General features: G+C 37.0%; 1 protein-coding gene across 47 annotated transcripts in view; it reads right to left on the minus strand.

The window, feature by feature from the left end:
• Window positions 1-14563, minus strand: part of PBRM1 (polybromo 1) — a 124194-nt gene extending 109631 nt beyond the window's left edge. For 20 of the 47 annotated variants that reach the window (XM_074283494.1, XM_074283471.1, XM_074283470.1 and 17 more), the window contains exons 1-8: window positions 14341-14546; window positions 13387-13442; window positions 12177-12253; window positions 11371-11502; window positions 9039-9191; window positions 8116-8213; window positions 5827-5974; window positions 1896-2039 (exon numbers count right to left, since the gene is read on the minus strand). In XM_074283494.1, the coding sequence (XP_074139595.1) occupies window positions 1896-2039; window positions 5827-5974; window positions 8116-8213; window positions 9039-9191; window positions 11371-11418 (591 nt within the window). In that variant the 5' untranslated portion in view covers window positions 11419-11502; window positions 12177-12253; window positions 13387-13442; window positions 14341-14546. Of the gene's footprint in view, window positions 1-1895; window positions 2040-5826; window positions 5975-8115; window positions 8214-9038; window positions 9192-11370; window positions 11503-12176; window positions 12254-13386; window positions 13942-14340 lie in introns of those variants that run through there. The other 27 variants (XM_074283484.1, XM_074283491.1, XM_074283483.1 and 24 more) reach the window with 16 other exon arrangements.
• Between the last annotated feature and the right edge of the window lie 12 nt (window positions 14564-14575).

Below are 14575 nucleotides of genomic sequence, written 5' to 3' on the forward strand. Positions count from 1 at the left end.
AAGTTCTAACCAGGACACACACTGTGAAGCTATTCTCCACTTTCTTCTGGAAGCTCTGTCTCCTCTTGGCTGCCATATTGCATAGCTGATTCCCATTGGGTCTGTGTAAAGGGCTAGAACTGAGCAATGCACTTGGATGATGAAGCACGTGAGACTAATTGCCAATTGGACGGTTCCCTATTAACTTGTTTAAGGTTGACCCTCCCCAGCTGTTCTGTGCTGACTTGATTGGTGAGACAAAGAGAGGGAAGTGACTTGTGTGGGAGGAGTAAGAGAAACTTGGGTGGTGGAACTCACGCTCACTTGCACTCGTGACCTGGCGTTGGAGGCGACGGTAAAGATCTAGAATAAAGACGTTTAGTGATCCTGACTCCTGCTAATTTCTGGAAAGATAGAGTTCCAGCATTTGGCGCCCCACATTTGGCGCCATTTGTAACATGCTCTCCTGGCAGTTACAATTACTATTCTGTCCTAGACCCACCAGAGTACCTTTGACCACTGTCCTTTGCAGTGTGAACTCTACCCGGCTCGCCTCCTCTGAGGCCTTTTAAGGTCTCTGGCCACGATCTCTTGAATCTATAGTTTAATAACCAGTAGCATGCTCAAGAACAACCACGTGTAATCTTAAAAGCCTTTATTATACCTACTCACATAATGCCCTAACTGATGCCCTGACTTGTTGGTTCCCGAGTGAACACCTGGTCAGAACACCCATGTGTTCACTACCAAAATCCTTACCTCTTTTGGCTATCCATCTTGGCTTGGCCACCCAGGCTAGGGAGCCAGGGTGAAGAGCGCCAGATTCAAGAGGCCGCCTGCTGCCTGCAGTGGGCTTATATAGGGCCTGTGAGGTCTCACACACACAGCCAATCAGCGAGAGAGTCACCCATTACGAAGCTATCTCAATATGGCCAGGATCCCGCCCAAGGGCAGTCCTAATATCCACAGAAATTACTTCCGGGCCTCAATCTCCCGATGCACTGTGGCACCCATTTAAAGGCCCCTTACAGGTCTGTAATTTGCTAAAACTCCTAGATCTTTTTCAGAGAAAGTGTTAATCATCCTGTACCTATGAAGCTGATTTATTTAACCAGATTATAAGATTTTATGTTTATCTCTAATGAATTTCATTTTATTAGAGTTAGTCTTTTCAAGAACTTTTAGATCCTGGCTTTGTCATTCAGGATGTCAATTTCTTCTAGTAGAATGTCATGTGCAAATGTAAAGGCTTAACATGGCTCTTTCCAAGTTAATAAAATATTCAACAGGACACCCCACTTTATCTACTCCACATGAAGTATGAGATACTTCAAAGTCTAGGTAAACTATAATTAAATCATCCCCTTCATCTATATGTTTGGTAACCCTATTGAAAAAAAGGCATTAAGACCATGGAAAGTACTGAACAAATATATCTAATAAAGAAGACCTCATCGTCATACTATAAACTAGAATGAGCAGATAGGCTGGCTGAGCAACTGATGATTTCCTGCCTTTTGGTCATTGTCAATCTCAGCGGACTAGTACCTGATTTGTCCTTAATCAGATTTAGCAATTAGTCTGTAGCTTATTCATATAGAAAAAAAAAATTTCATGCAAGTACCCATCGTTGGATTAAGGCAATCAGTTCCTACCTTTGGACATCCCTTCTGACGTAAGACTAATAGCACTTGCTACTAGCCTTGGAGAACATTATGTTAGATATTTCTTTCACATAGGATGGAAATACTAAAAATGCCTTTAGCTAGGCAGCCTCTTCTATTCACTAGCAAATTTGCTGTTCAAAGTTCAAAGGAGTAATTAGATGCTCACAGTATCACAACAGAAAATATACTCCTCAGAACTATTTGTCTTCTAAGAATGCCACCCATTAATGGTTCAAATGATTCACTTACTACTTCAGACATTGTCCCTTGATTGTCATGCCCATCTTCCTCATCCTCATCCTCATCTGCATCTCCTTTCTGAACAAATTCATTCCTCGTTCGAAGGTACAAATCCCAGAGTTTACAGGCAGCTTTAAATTCCGGAGAATCTGGCTGTGCACAAGCAAAAAAACACATATACAAATGACCATGACAATTACATTAAACACCTCTTATGTGTCCCTACACAGACCACCATTTGCACATCATATTTCTAAGAGGTTAACTTAAACTTCTCATTGAAGAAGTGGACAATTATTTTTATTCTGAGTTTAAACATAAAAAAGACATTTCCACATATATAGAGAACAGAAAAGAACTGTACATGAAACTCTAGATTTCTATTATGTATAGCTTGCGTTTCTCTTAAAATATGAAAGTTCAACCTGTAGCTTTCAAAGCTGTCCTGTTTGTCTATATTTCTTTCTGATTTTTCTTCCATTCTCTTTTGGACACTTTTTAAAAAGATAACTTAATGATCCTTTTAAATTTTTATTTGTCCATCCTTGTCTAATCCCTCTTACCTCCCTCTACTGGGGAAAAAAAAAAGAATAAAAGTCCTTGTAAAGCAAAATGAATTCACTGGATAATTCTTATTTGTTTAATATAGGATAAAGAATATTTTATCTATCAACTTAAAGGACAAAAACTTTTTCCCATTTAAGTTATTCTGGTATCTGTACTTCCATTCAATACCAAATGCTGGACATAAACATATTAATCTAAATTTAACACATTATCAAGTTCAAAAACATCATTTAAAAATATCATTCAAGAAGCACTCTGTGCAATTAAGATGAAAAATTATATAGAGATTTTTTTTTTTTTAATGTGGACAACAATACAGCTATATAGTTACCTGGCAAGTGAAATATTCCAAAAATCTTTAAAAGAACCTTCTGTTCAAATATTTGGATGTGTAAATGCATAGCATATTTAGAGAGAAATAGCAATGAAAAATGTTCATGAAGTCTCCTTGGCCCACCTAAGGAATAGGGCAAGGTGTGCTGCTATAAAATAAACTCTAAGCCAATATGGACTTTAAACGGTTTTTGAAGTCAAAATAATTAGTGTATTAAAGGATTTGTTGAAGAAAAAGAAAGAAAAAACTAGCAATATCTAAAACTAGCGTGGGTCTACTGAGAATGAAAAATTCATGTTTCATGAGATAACAAAATGATGGAATAAAAAAATAGCTTAAATTTCTATTGATTAGGATAAAATGAAATGCATCTCCAAATATTACAAAATGCTGAGCAAGGGCAGTTTTAAAAACAAAAACAAAAACAAAACCTATTAATAATAATAATTTACAAAACTCTCTGTACATTCTCACAAATTTAAAGTTAGGAAACGGTCAAATAAACATGCAGAATTTTTGCTAATTTCATGGGTCCTGCCCTCTGCCTTTTCTAATATTTCCTTTTTGACTGTTCATCCCAAGGATATTTCACCTATTTCCTTCATGGTCCAGTCATTTCTAACTTTTTCAAGTCTTTCCTTATTCCTTGATGGCAGCATTAGTCAACAAAGAAAAAGGAAATTTCAAAATGTATACAAACTGATGTGTACTGTTAGTTTTAAATCCAGCAGGCTTTTCTAAATACAGATCAATTAAATTTATCAGTTTGAAATTTGACATGAATGAAAGCCTAGATGCATATTATTATAACTCTTCAACTTCTGAAAGCAGATCATTTTTTTCAACCTACTCTGCTGGGAGTGGCTAAAACTCAGAAAATCAGGCTTATAAGGGATAAGTCTGATCTCTAAGAGGAAAAAGGGCATGTATCACATGGCATTACTTTGGGCACAGTCTGCTCCAATATGGCATTTCCCATGTCCTTCTCTATTTCCTTTCTACAGTATTCAGAAACTAGACATTCAATATTAGTAGTTATAAAGGCTGGCCCTTCTCATCCCGATTTGACCAAGAACATGACTTTAAATAACAACTGAGGAACAATTAAGTGGTGCAGTGGATAGAGTACCTGCCCTGAAGTCAGGAGGATCTGAGTTCAAATCTGTTCTCAGACACGTAATGTTTCCTAAGTGACCCTGGGCAAGTCACTTAACCCTAACTGCCTCAGGAAAAAATGAAAAAGAATTTCAACTGATGTTCTTCTTAAGCACCATAACTTATGGTTAATTATAAATGTGATAAGCAATGCTTATAACTTTAAAGGCATCCCCTAATTTTTAAAAAATCAGATTTACAAAAATAAAGACTTGCAAAACAGATAAATTAGAGGGTGATTGCTTTACCAAAAAACTCAATACAAATTTCCTTTTAATTAGATATGACTCAAAAAGCAGCAGTGGCACAGTGTAGAAAGTCCAGACTCGGAGCCAGCCAAACTAAACCGGACATGTTAGCACTGAAAGGGGGGGAAGAGGGAAAGAAGGGGAAGAGGGAGTATTAATATCTCAATACTCTATGTAATTCTTAAGATGAACAGCTGCACAATAAACTGTGAAAACATTTTTACAGTCAAAGGTTCTGATAAAGGCCTCATTTCCAAAATATATAGAGAATTGACTCTAATTTACAAGAAATCAAGCCATTCTCCAATTGATAAATGGTCAAAGGATATGAATAGACAATTCTCAGATGAAGAAAATGAAACTATTTCTAGCCATATGAAAAATCATTATTAATCAGAGAAATGCAAATTAAGACAACTCTGATTGGCTAGAATGACAGAGAAAGATAATGCGGAATGCTGGAGGGGATGTGGGAAAACTGGGACACCACCCATATATTGTTGGTGGAATTGTGAATTCATCCAGCCATTCTGGAGAGCGATTTGGAACTATGCTCAAAAAGTTATCAAACTGTGCATACCCTTTGATCCAGCAGTGTTACTACTGGGCTTATATCCCAAAGAAATACTAAAGAAGGGAAAGGGACCTGTATGTGCAAGAATGTTTGTGGCAGCCCTCTTTGTAGTGGCCAGAAATTGGAAACTAAGTGGATGCCCATCAATTGGAGAATGTCTCAATAAACTGTAGGATATGAATATTATGGAATATTATTGTTCTGTAAGAAATGACCAACAGGATGATTTCAGAAAGGCTTGGAGAGACTTACATGAACTGATGCTGAGTGAAATGAGCAGGACCAGGAGATCATTATATACTTCAACAACAAGACTATATGATGATCAATTATGATGGACGTAGCCATCTTCAACAATGAGATGAACCAAATCAGTTCCAATAGAGCAGTAATGAATTGAACCAGCTACACCCAGCAAAAGAACTCTGGGAAATGAGCATGAACCACTACATAGAATTCTCAATCCCTCTATTTTTGTCCACCTGCATTATTTCCTTCACAGGTTAATTGTACACTATTTCAAAGTCCAATTCTTTTTGTACAGCAAAATAACTGTATGGACATGTATACATATATTGTATTTAACTTATACTTTAAAATAATTAACATGTATTGGTCAACCTGCCATCTAGGGGAGGGGGTGGGGAGGAGGGGAAAAATTGGACAAAAGGTTTTGCAATTGTCAATGCTGAAAAATTACCCATGTCATATATTATGTAAGTAAAAAGCTATAATAATACTTTTAAAAATTCTTAAATGAAGAAAAAAAAAAAGATGAAGAGCTGCAAAGGAGTGAGTGACTTGCATAGGTAGGGAGTTTCCACACTAAAAGTTCCCTAACCTGATGAAAACACAAGTCTGAAAAAGAAGGAAAAGGAGAAGGAGGAAGAGGAAGAGAAGGCAAAGAAGAAAAAGAAGAATCTGATATAGTAACCACAAATACACATGGCCAAAATATTCTCTTTTATAGATGGAACTATTATCTTCCTTAGTGGAGGAAATACATTTTGATTTTTATAAGGAAAAGTGAATTCAGTCTTTCAAAAACTGCTGCTTTCTCACCTTATAATAGGCCTTGGCATTGTTAAAGAGCAGCTGAAAGTCAGCAGTCAGCAGGTTAACGTCATCATACTCTTCCATTTTTAGTTTTTGTTGAATTTTCATCAAGTCGATGGGCTGAGAAACCACTTCATAATAATCTGGTTGATTTCTGTCATAATTCATAAGTGTTACATGTACAAATTAATCCAAATTCTTTAAGTGAAAACATCCTTTCAAACATTTTCTAAGGAAATTTTAAATGAAAAATAAAAGACAATAAATTTTCACATCTCACCAATTACTGCCTTAAAGAATATATAATATATAATTAAAGAATTATAATCTTCTAAAATAATGTCTCATAGATTAGATTTAAGAGCATGTATCTTAGTCCATTAGTAATATCCCTATATAGGAAAATAAGTGGCCAAGCTAACAGTACCTTTTTCATTGAGCAAATGTAGTTGAAAAGATTTAGATCTCATAACTCTTTTAAAAGCCATCTTTAGTTCACAACTGGAGGATTTTTTACTGTCAAACTTTTATTGAGTGCTTACAGTGTACATAACATTGTGTTGGAGCACTGAAGAAAGCTACAAAAGACTAAGTAGATATTTGCTATTAAGGAGCTTCTCTAGTGTAATAAGGAATAACTCAAATAAAAAGGACATACCCAATACATAAACCAACCAAGTGCAGGTTAATTATGGCTTAAAATATATGTGAAATGTGTTATGTGTATATGTATGTGTGTATATATATATACACACACATAGACATGTGTTAACATATATGTATGGATACACCTTCATATAGAGACAAACAATTTTGCACAACATTATTTGTATTAACAGGGGTGAATAAAATGTTGAGAGAGACTTATCAAGAAAAGTTTAAGAACAAAAAGTTATATTGGTTCAGTCAAGTACTTCATGTGATCATTATTCTCCATAAGGTTTATTTTTTTTAAATTTATTGTTATTTTGAACTTAACAAACACCCCAAAAAAGGATATTTCCATATACATAAAATAGAAAATAAAGAAACTGCAGATCTCTAATATGTACACTGTTTTAGGTTAAAAGTATAAAAACAGATTAAACTTGTAGTTTTTAAAGCTGTATTGTTGGTCTTTGCTTCTTTTGGGTCTTCTATGCTCTTCTGCGTACTTTTTAAAAAAGCCTATCTCACTAACCTTCTTTTCTTTCTTTTTTTCTTTGCTACTCTATATTCATCCCCTTTTGCCTTTCCAAGCTTCTCCAATGGGGAAGGAGTAACAACAAAGAAAAACAAAAACTTTTTACATAGGCATAATCAAACAAAACAAATTTCCACACTGGATATAATGAAGTCTATATGAAAGCCTGAGGAATACATTCCAAATATCTGTAATGGCTTCCTTCTGAATCCATATTCTCACTTTTTTTTTTCCTAAAGCATTTTAGCCAATAGAACTCTTAATTTAGATCTTTAAGAAGAGCATCAAGTGACTGAAAACAGACTTCTCCATAATATCAATAGGCCTGGACCCTAGTTAGAACAATTGATCCAAAGACTCTGTCACTACTCTGCCAAGAATACTTCTGTCAGCACTCTGTTCTTGACAACCTGTGTGACGCTCTGAGAAGCACTTCTGCCATAGAGCCTCATTTCCCCATCTGTAAAATGAAGAGCTGATTCCGTGACACGAATCTCATGGTGCTTAGCTTTTTGGAAGGAGGACTACTGAGGAGACCTCACTTCCAAATGGGATTTTAAAGGCTCACATTTGGGAGGCTGTGCAGGAAATCTCTTGGAGAGAGCACGAAGCCCAGGGACAAGAGTCACAAGGAGTGAGCACAGGGTCCTGCTCACAGGATACACTGAATGTCAGATGAAGTGAATCTCCTTGAGAAGCAATGTGGGGTAGGGGTTGGGGCACAGAGACCCAGATTTGAAGGAAGACCTGGATTCAAATCCTACCTTAGACATTAACTAATTGGGTGTCCCTGGACAAGTTATGTAATTTCTTTGTCATTGACTTTTTCACCTACAAAATAAGGGAGTCAGGCAGTTTTCATTTCTAAGTCTATGATTCCATGAACAGAATAAGGGAAATTAGATTAAAAATGAAGAAGCACCATCCTCTGATCTCTCTGCCATTTTTAGGGTATTCACATCTTTGATCTTATTCCAAGATGTGTTTTCCTATGTCCTTGACAAAGGAGCTTCTCAAGGACTCTGGGATCATTTTTCCAAGAAACAACCTAGAAAACATTTAGAAGACTGGATGGCAACATCTTTGTTCCATCAAAGCTATTCTCAGTGTACCTTCTTTTTGGTGCCCTGATGAAAAGTTCACACAGGAGCCTGCCCTGTTCATCTTTGTAATCTCTGATGGTATTGTAGAGCTCATGGCACACGGCAATCTAAGAGCAAAATAAAGAAGGGAAACAATCAAATAAGATCGTGAAGCTGTGGCAGCAAAGGGAAGAATTAATACTTTTAATAAAAAGAGTTATTTAAGTTGAAGAGGCCAGGAATAAAGGAAAAACAAAAACAAAACAAAACAAACAAACAAAACAAAACAAAACAAAACAAAAAAAAACCAGATGAACTACTAAGGAAAAACTTTACGGTCCAAGAAAGTTTAAGCCTAAAGTATTTTTAACATTTTTATTCATTTCTGGAAAGATTTTCAATGAGACTTCTAAAAATATTCCATATTATGCAGTATGCTATATATTAATAATTTTTACTAGTTAAGATTTTAAAAATATTTTTCAATTCTTATGAGTGAAAATATTTTTCTTTTAAAAATATTTTTTATTTCCAATTACAAATTTTCAACAAATTTTTTTTAACATTTTGAAAAAGTTTTGACTTCCAAATTCTATCTCTCCCTCCCTCATCTCCTTTTTCCATGAGATAAGCAAGGTAGTAAACGTTATTCATGTGCAATTATGTAAAACATTTATTTTTATTATTATGTACAAGAAGGCTCACTTTTTTTTTTTTATATGAAAGTAAACAATAGCATGTTTCAGTCTGTAGTGAATATATTTTTCTAAAAGGAAGGGAAGACTTCACACATCAATAAACTTCTACTAAAAAGAAGTTAAAGCAATTTTTCCTGAAAACATCAAGCAAGGGGTGAAGGGGAAAATAATCTGTAACCTTCTCTATTACCCAACAGATGCAAAGAAATCATAGAAAATGAAATTAGTTAAGAATGTTTTACCAAAGTTACTTACAGGATCTACAGTTGGGAGATTAGAAAGTCGTCTCCTTTTCCTGCTTGGACCTGGTGTTGGTACAGAGTGGTGACCATCATCAAAATCCCCACTGATACTGCTGGAAGGAGATGTTGCCCTTCGTCTCTTGGAGCCCATTGAATCCAACTTCTTCTATAATAAAACAATTAGCAATGTTCTTATATTTAAATTTAAGACTTGGGAGCAAAGCCCTCTGGGAAGGACTTGCTACCAAGCTTTTGATTCATTTAAGGCATATTGTGGCAGTTATAGAAAGTTTAGCAACACTCAAGTCATTCCAGTGCAAGTTGCTGGGCTATATCACTGAAAAGCTTCATTGTAAGAACAATGATTTTAATTAAAGGCAACCTTTAGTTGAGCATCAACTACAGAGGGGCAGATACAGTAAAAGCCCATTAACTTGGATTTATGTACCTAAGGCAAATGAACAACACATAAAAGACTAAGGGGTATTTTATATGTTTAACAAGGACTATTCTCAAGTCCTTTAGCAATATCTATTTATATACCTAAAATCACTGAATTTTACCTATTCATTCAAGCTGACTCAATTGTCCATAGTAGTACATAGTAGCTTGCTCTTCATACTTGGAAATATCAAAATTGTACTTTTTAAAAAGTCTATAATTCCAATTATACTTTCCCACTAAATCCAAATTGGTAAGATTTTACTGTATTCGTGCATTCTGGAACTACAAATTAAGGACTGTTTGTCAAGAGGGTGAAACTCTGAAATACAGTGCTTAGTCTACAATAAAAAGTCTAGAAATTAGTACAGGATAAGCCTTCCAAAAGGTTTTAAGGCTTTCATTCTCTAAGGAGATTAAGAATGTAGGCAAGGCATGTATCAAGAATGAAAGAGCAGACGGAAAGCCCAAATGCTCCAATAGTATTCTCAAGACATCAGAAGGTGGCCTCTAGAATGTTCAGCAGATCCTCTGTGAAAGATTTATGGAAAAGACATGGAAAAGAATCATACAGTAGCTCTATCTATTCCTTCCTTCTCTCTAAACCATACAAATGTTACCATAAAAGAAACCAACCATCAATACCACTTTTATGGTGCCAAAACCAAGCTAAATCAAGTAGTATCTAGAAGGTAGGTATTTATAAACTGTTCCTGAGATTCTAGAACATGAATACAAGATCATGTTAAGAACAACATGACTTTGTTGCTTAAAACAAAAGTCTCATCTGATAATTGTATTCTTTCTCTATTTTTCTACTCATGAGACTTTTATAGTCATGTCCCCATTTACAGCAATCTTCGAAAAGAAGGCCAAAATACAAATAATATATTTTACAAATATGTCACATTACTATATTATTTATGTTTATCGTTAAGTGAAATTGTGTGTGGTTTTTTTTTTAGTTCAAATGTTAGGATTGACCTTTGAGGGTCAATAAGTTTTGTCAGCGGTTTAATGATGGAACATTCTAGTTAACATTCATACTTGTAATAAATAAGTCATTTATCACAATTTTCTAACCCATTGTAGTTAGAAGAAATTAATAGCATTGGAACTTCTCTTTAAGTTTTAGGGCTATTGCTCCATACCAGTCTCTAACACAGAAGTTATAATTACTAACTCTTATCTCTCTAAAGATAGAGGAGACTGACTGACACCTTAAAAAAGGTGGGGTGGGGTAGGGTAGAGAAAGTGTACTTCATGTTTGCTTATTTAATTCAATTACAAGATCCCAGTGTCAACTGAGATTCTAATAACCCTGGTCTAAAACTGAAGATTCTAGACCACTTCACATTCAATCTTCCTGTGAAGCTAGAAAAGTTAGAACATAAGGAGAAACACCCTGGTTTCCAAAAACATTAGGGCAAAGTATGTTATTAAAGTTTCCTAATGGGTTCTCACAGAAGCAGAAATTAGGGGTACAAATTATTAATTGAGGAAAAATCTAGGATTCTTACAACTCTTCACCTGGATGAAAGTCTTGACATTGAATTTTTAATGTTTTTTTAAAAAGTCTGCTCAAAATGATTGTGAAAGTATTTAAAAAATAGTATTTGCTTTTTGTATACAGAGTCTACTGTTAGGTATGGATTTTTTAAGTGGGTTAAAATATATTATATATATAGGCCAAGGATACGAATTTTTAAAAATCTAATAATCTATCAACATATTATTAAAAAAAAGATGAAATACTCTTGATACAATCCAATATGGTAAACATATGAGTTTGATGAATGTGAAAGAAAGGGCTCATTAAATGAAAGGTCAGAAATGAGCAATGAAGGGTAAGTATAAAGAGGCAGGAATAAAGGAAGCAGGTGTGTAAATGACTAGTAATTTACCAGATTTACCAGAGTACAACCAGCGCCTCGAAAAGCCAGTCTCCTCATAATGTCTGAAGGCCAAGTTAAGCTAGTGGGAGAAGGCAGAACTTTAGAAGTGCTGAATCGGCAAAGGTGTTACTATATTCAAAACTGAAAGAGAAGAACAGAGACAGAAAAGAGAAAATAAAAGGAAAGGTCAGAAAAAGTTAAAAGGAATGAGAATAGTAGAAAGTATTTAAGTAGAACTGTTTAAGAGGGATACAATGGAAAGTTGGAAAAAGGAGTACTATTTAACATCTATAAAACAAATTCCTACCAAGATTTTCTTCACAAAAAAACTAAAAATCTTCAGTCATCAAGAAATGTTTGGATCAAATTAATTTTTTGATATCTGTCTTAGTAACTTTTATGAGGTAACTACAGAAGTGTATACAAAATAGCAACTAAAGTCTAAATTTTAAAATATGGGAAAAAAATGCCACTTATGGACAACTTTCAAACACTTTTGGAGAATACTATCTATAAGCATTTTCAAAAACCATAAGAGTGTTTATGAAAAAATATCATGTACTGAAATGAAGTTTGTTTTTAAAAGTGGCTATTGAACACTTCATCAATGTTTTTCCATGACACATAAAGGAAATTTCTGGGGCTAAGTTCTTAGTGTCTTAGTGCCTTAGTTGTAGCCATAAACTTGGAAGCTAAGAGAGAAATGTTACTATCTACCACCTGTTAGTAAGGACTGCATACCCAATAAGGATTGAATACCCTGAGGATAGGGAAACCTTATACATTCTGAGTAGCTTAAAATTTTTTCAACTTACCTGTATAGCTATTAAAACTTGATATCCTTCAGAAGAAATTACAGTTATATTTTAGATACCTCATATGTCTCCAAAAGCTACAGAAGATAGTTAAAGACTTTTGAACCACTAAAAGGTGATAAATCATGCCTTATTGATTTTTTTTTAACCTGAAGCATCTTTTCAGACAATACTTATCAATTGCATTTTTTTTTTTTTAAACAAATTAGACCTAAAAAATGTATTCACATTCTTGTAGGGTATGATAAATCAAGAATCATAACTAATATTCTCATGAAGTTCATTTAATTGATTCTTAGTGGGATCCACATAATATTTAACAATGTTGGGTGTTTGTTTTTTTTTTTCTAAAAAGATCAAGACCTTCTCAAATAACAAGAAATGATAAATGAATACCTTCACTCTCATTTTCCAAATATGACAGACCAGGAAAAAAGATTCATTCACCTGGTGTGTGGGGAGTACAGGTAAGGTACCTGAATGTAGAGAAGATTATCGGTAAGGGGAGAAGGGGAGGCTAAACTGATGAATATAACATAAAAGATATTTGTATCTTTGTACATTTATTTTTTCTTAACTTTTCTGAGTTTCCTATGTGATATCTATCAATAGTTTTTCTTGTGATTCTTTTTCATAAGAATTGACAAGAGCAGTAGCATAAGACATAAGTAGGAAGTGTCAGGAAGATCTGTGTTCAAATACTTTCCTCCACAACTACCCTACGAACAACCAGCCCAATCTCTCATTTCCTCAGTGTCCTGGCTATGAGCTACAAGATCTGAGGCAGATCTGCACTCGGGAAGTTTCCACATAGGGATGGTCTTACACCAATGAAATCAAAGGTCTAGATCAAACGATAATTCACATAGTTTGTGTCACTGATACAACTGCATAAAGAAAAAAAAAAGCACATAGGAAATCGTGTACAACATGTAACACTCTAAGTATTATATGTTGGAACAGCTGCTCAGAAAGTAAGGGGAAAAAAAACCCATCAAAAAACACTAGTTTTAAAAGGCCAATTTGAAAAGTGCAAAAACACACAAAACAAAAAAAAACCCCAAACCAAAAACAACAACAAAAAAACAAACAAAAAAAAAAAAAAAAAAAAAAACCAGCTCGGGAGACCAAACCAAAAACAAAATACAAAAAACCATTGCTGGGGAGAATTGTGGTCACAACATCCCCAAGATCAAAAACAAAAGGATACTGTAATGACGAATGAAATTCAGAAGGTAAAATGAAGGATTTTTGACACTGGATGAACTAGAGGAAACAACAAAAGAAAATTACTTGACACCATAAATAAAATGCCCAAACAAGGGACACAATACGGAAGTAGTCCTGAGCCCAACTGGTTATTAAGGAGGGAATTTCAAGAAGGTTTGACGGGTTCTGATTGGAATTCTGAACTTTCGCAGAATTTTAGCTTAGTTTCGCATCTCCTCTTTGTTTAGCCGGGGAAGGAGGTGGTCTGCAGGGTCTCCCCAGGAGGCAGCTGCCAGTGGCTGCACCTCCCCCGGGGGCTAGCCCTTCTGCTCGTTCCCTTCGGTGATTCCAAGCCAGCATCCTCTGACAGCCCCCTGGCCCCACACCTGGCTGCGGATAGCGAGGATCCCTTGAAAACTGACATCTGGAATCCAGCTGGGGTCTCCCCGAACTCTGGAGAGCCCGGGCCCCCCGGGGCACGGCCCGAGGCTTCGGGGATGCCGGGAGCTGCCCCGAGTTGGACCAAGCCCGCCCGGAGGGGTTCATCCCCATTTTACAGAGCCAGAAGACAGAGGCACCAGAGATAGATGGGGGCCCACGCAGCCGAACCCAGGAGAATAAGGGTGGGGGGCATCAGAAAGTTAGGAAACTCAGCAACTTTGGGGGAGGGGGATCCAAGTCGGCGGGGGGACGGAAGACGACCCTCTAGGAGAGGGGGGACCCCGACCTCGGCGGAAGGGTGGGGGATGGGGCCCCGTCTTTGGCGGGGGGCCTCGGAGAACAAGGGGAGCGGGTGGGCAGCGAGGGGAACCCCGGCTTGGACCGCGCTCCCGGGGGCCGGGAGAGCTCCCTATCCCGGGAGCCGCCACACAAAGGGGCCCCCGTCCGAGCGGAGCCGGCCTCGGCGGCCGCGGCCTCCTCGGCAGCCACCGCTTCCCCAGAACTCCGGCCTTACCCAGCTGCTCCGCCGCCTGCAGCCCCTGCCGCGGTCCCCGACCGCCGGCGCCGCGCCCCGTCCTGTGGCCGCCACGGCTAAGGCTGGCGCTGCCGCTGCTCGGCCCGCTCCTGCTCTCAGACCCTCTCGCTCAGGTCCGATTCCGCTCCTGGTGCCGCCGCCGCCGCCGCCGCAAACCCAGCCGCACGGCCGCCAAGCGAGACCGGCCCCGCGCGACCGTGCGCGTGCGCGCGCC

This window comes from Sminthopsis crassicaudata, chromosome 1, assembly GCF_048593235.1.
Source record: "Sminthopsis crassicaudata isolate SCR6 chromosome 1, ASM4859323v1, whole genome shotgun sequence".
Taxonomy (NCBI): Eukaryota; Metazoa; Chordata; class Mammalia; order Dasyuromorphia; family Dasyuridae; genus Sminthopsis; species Sminthopsis crassicaudata.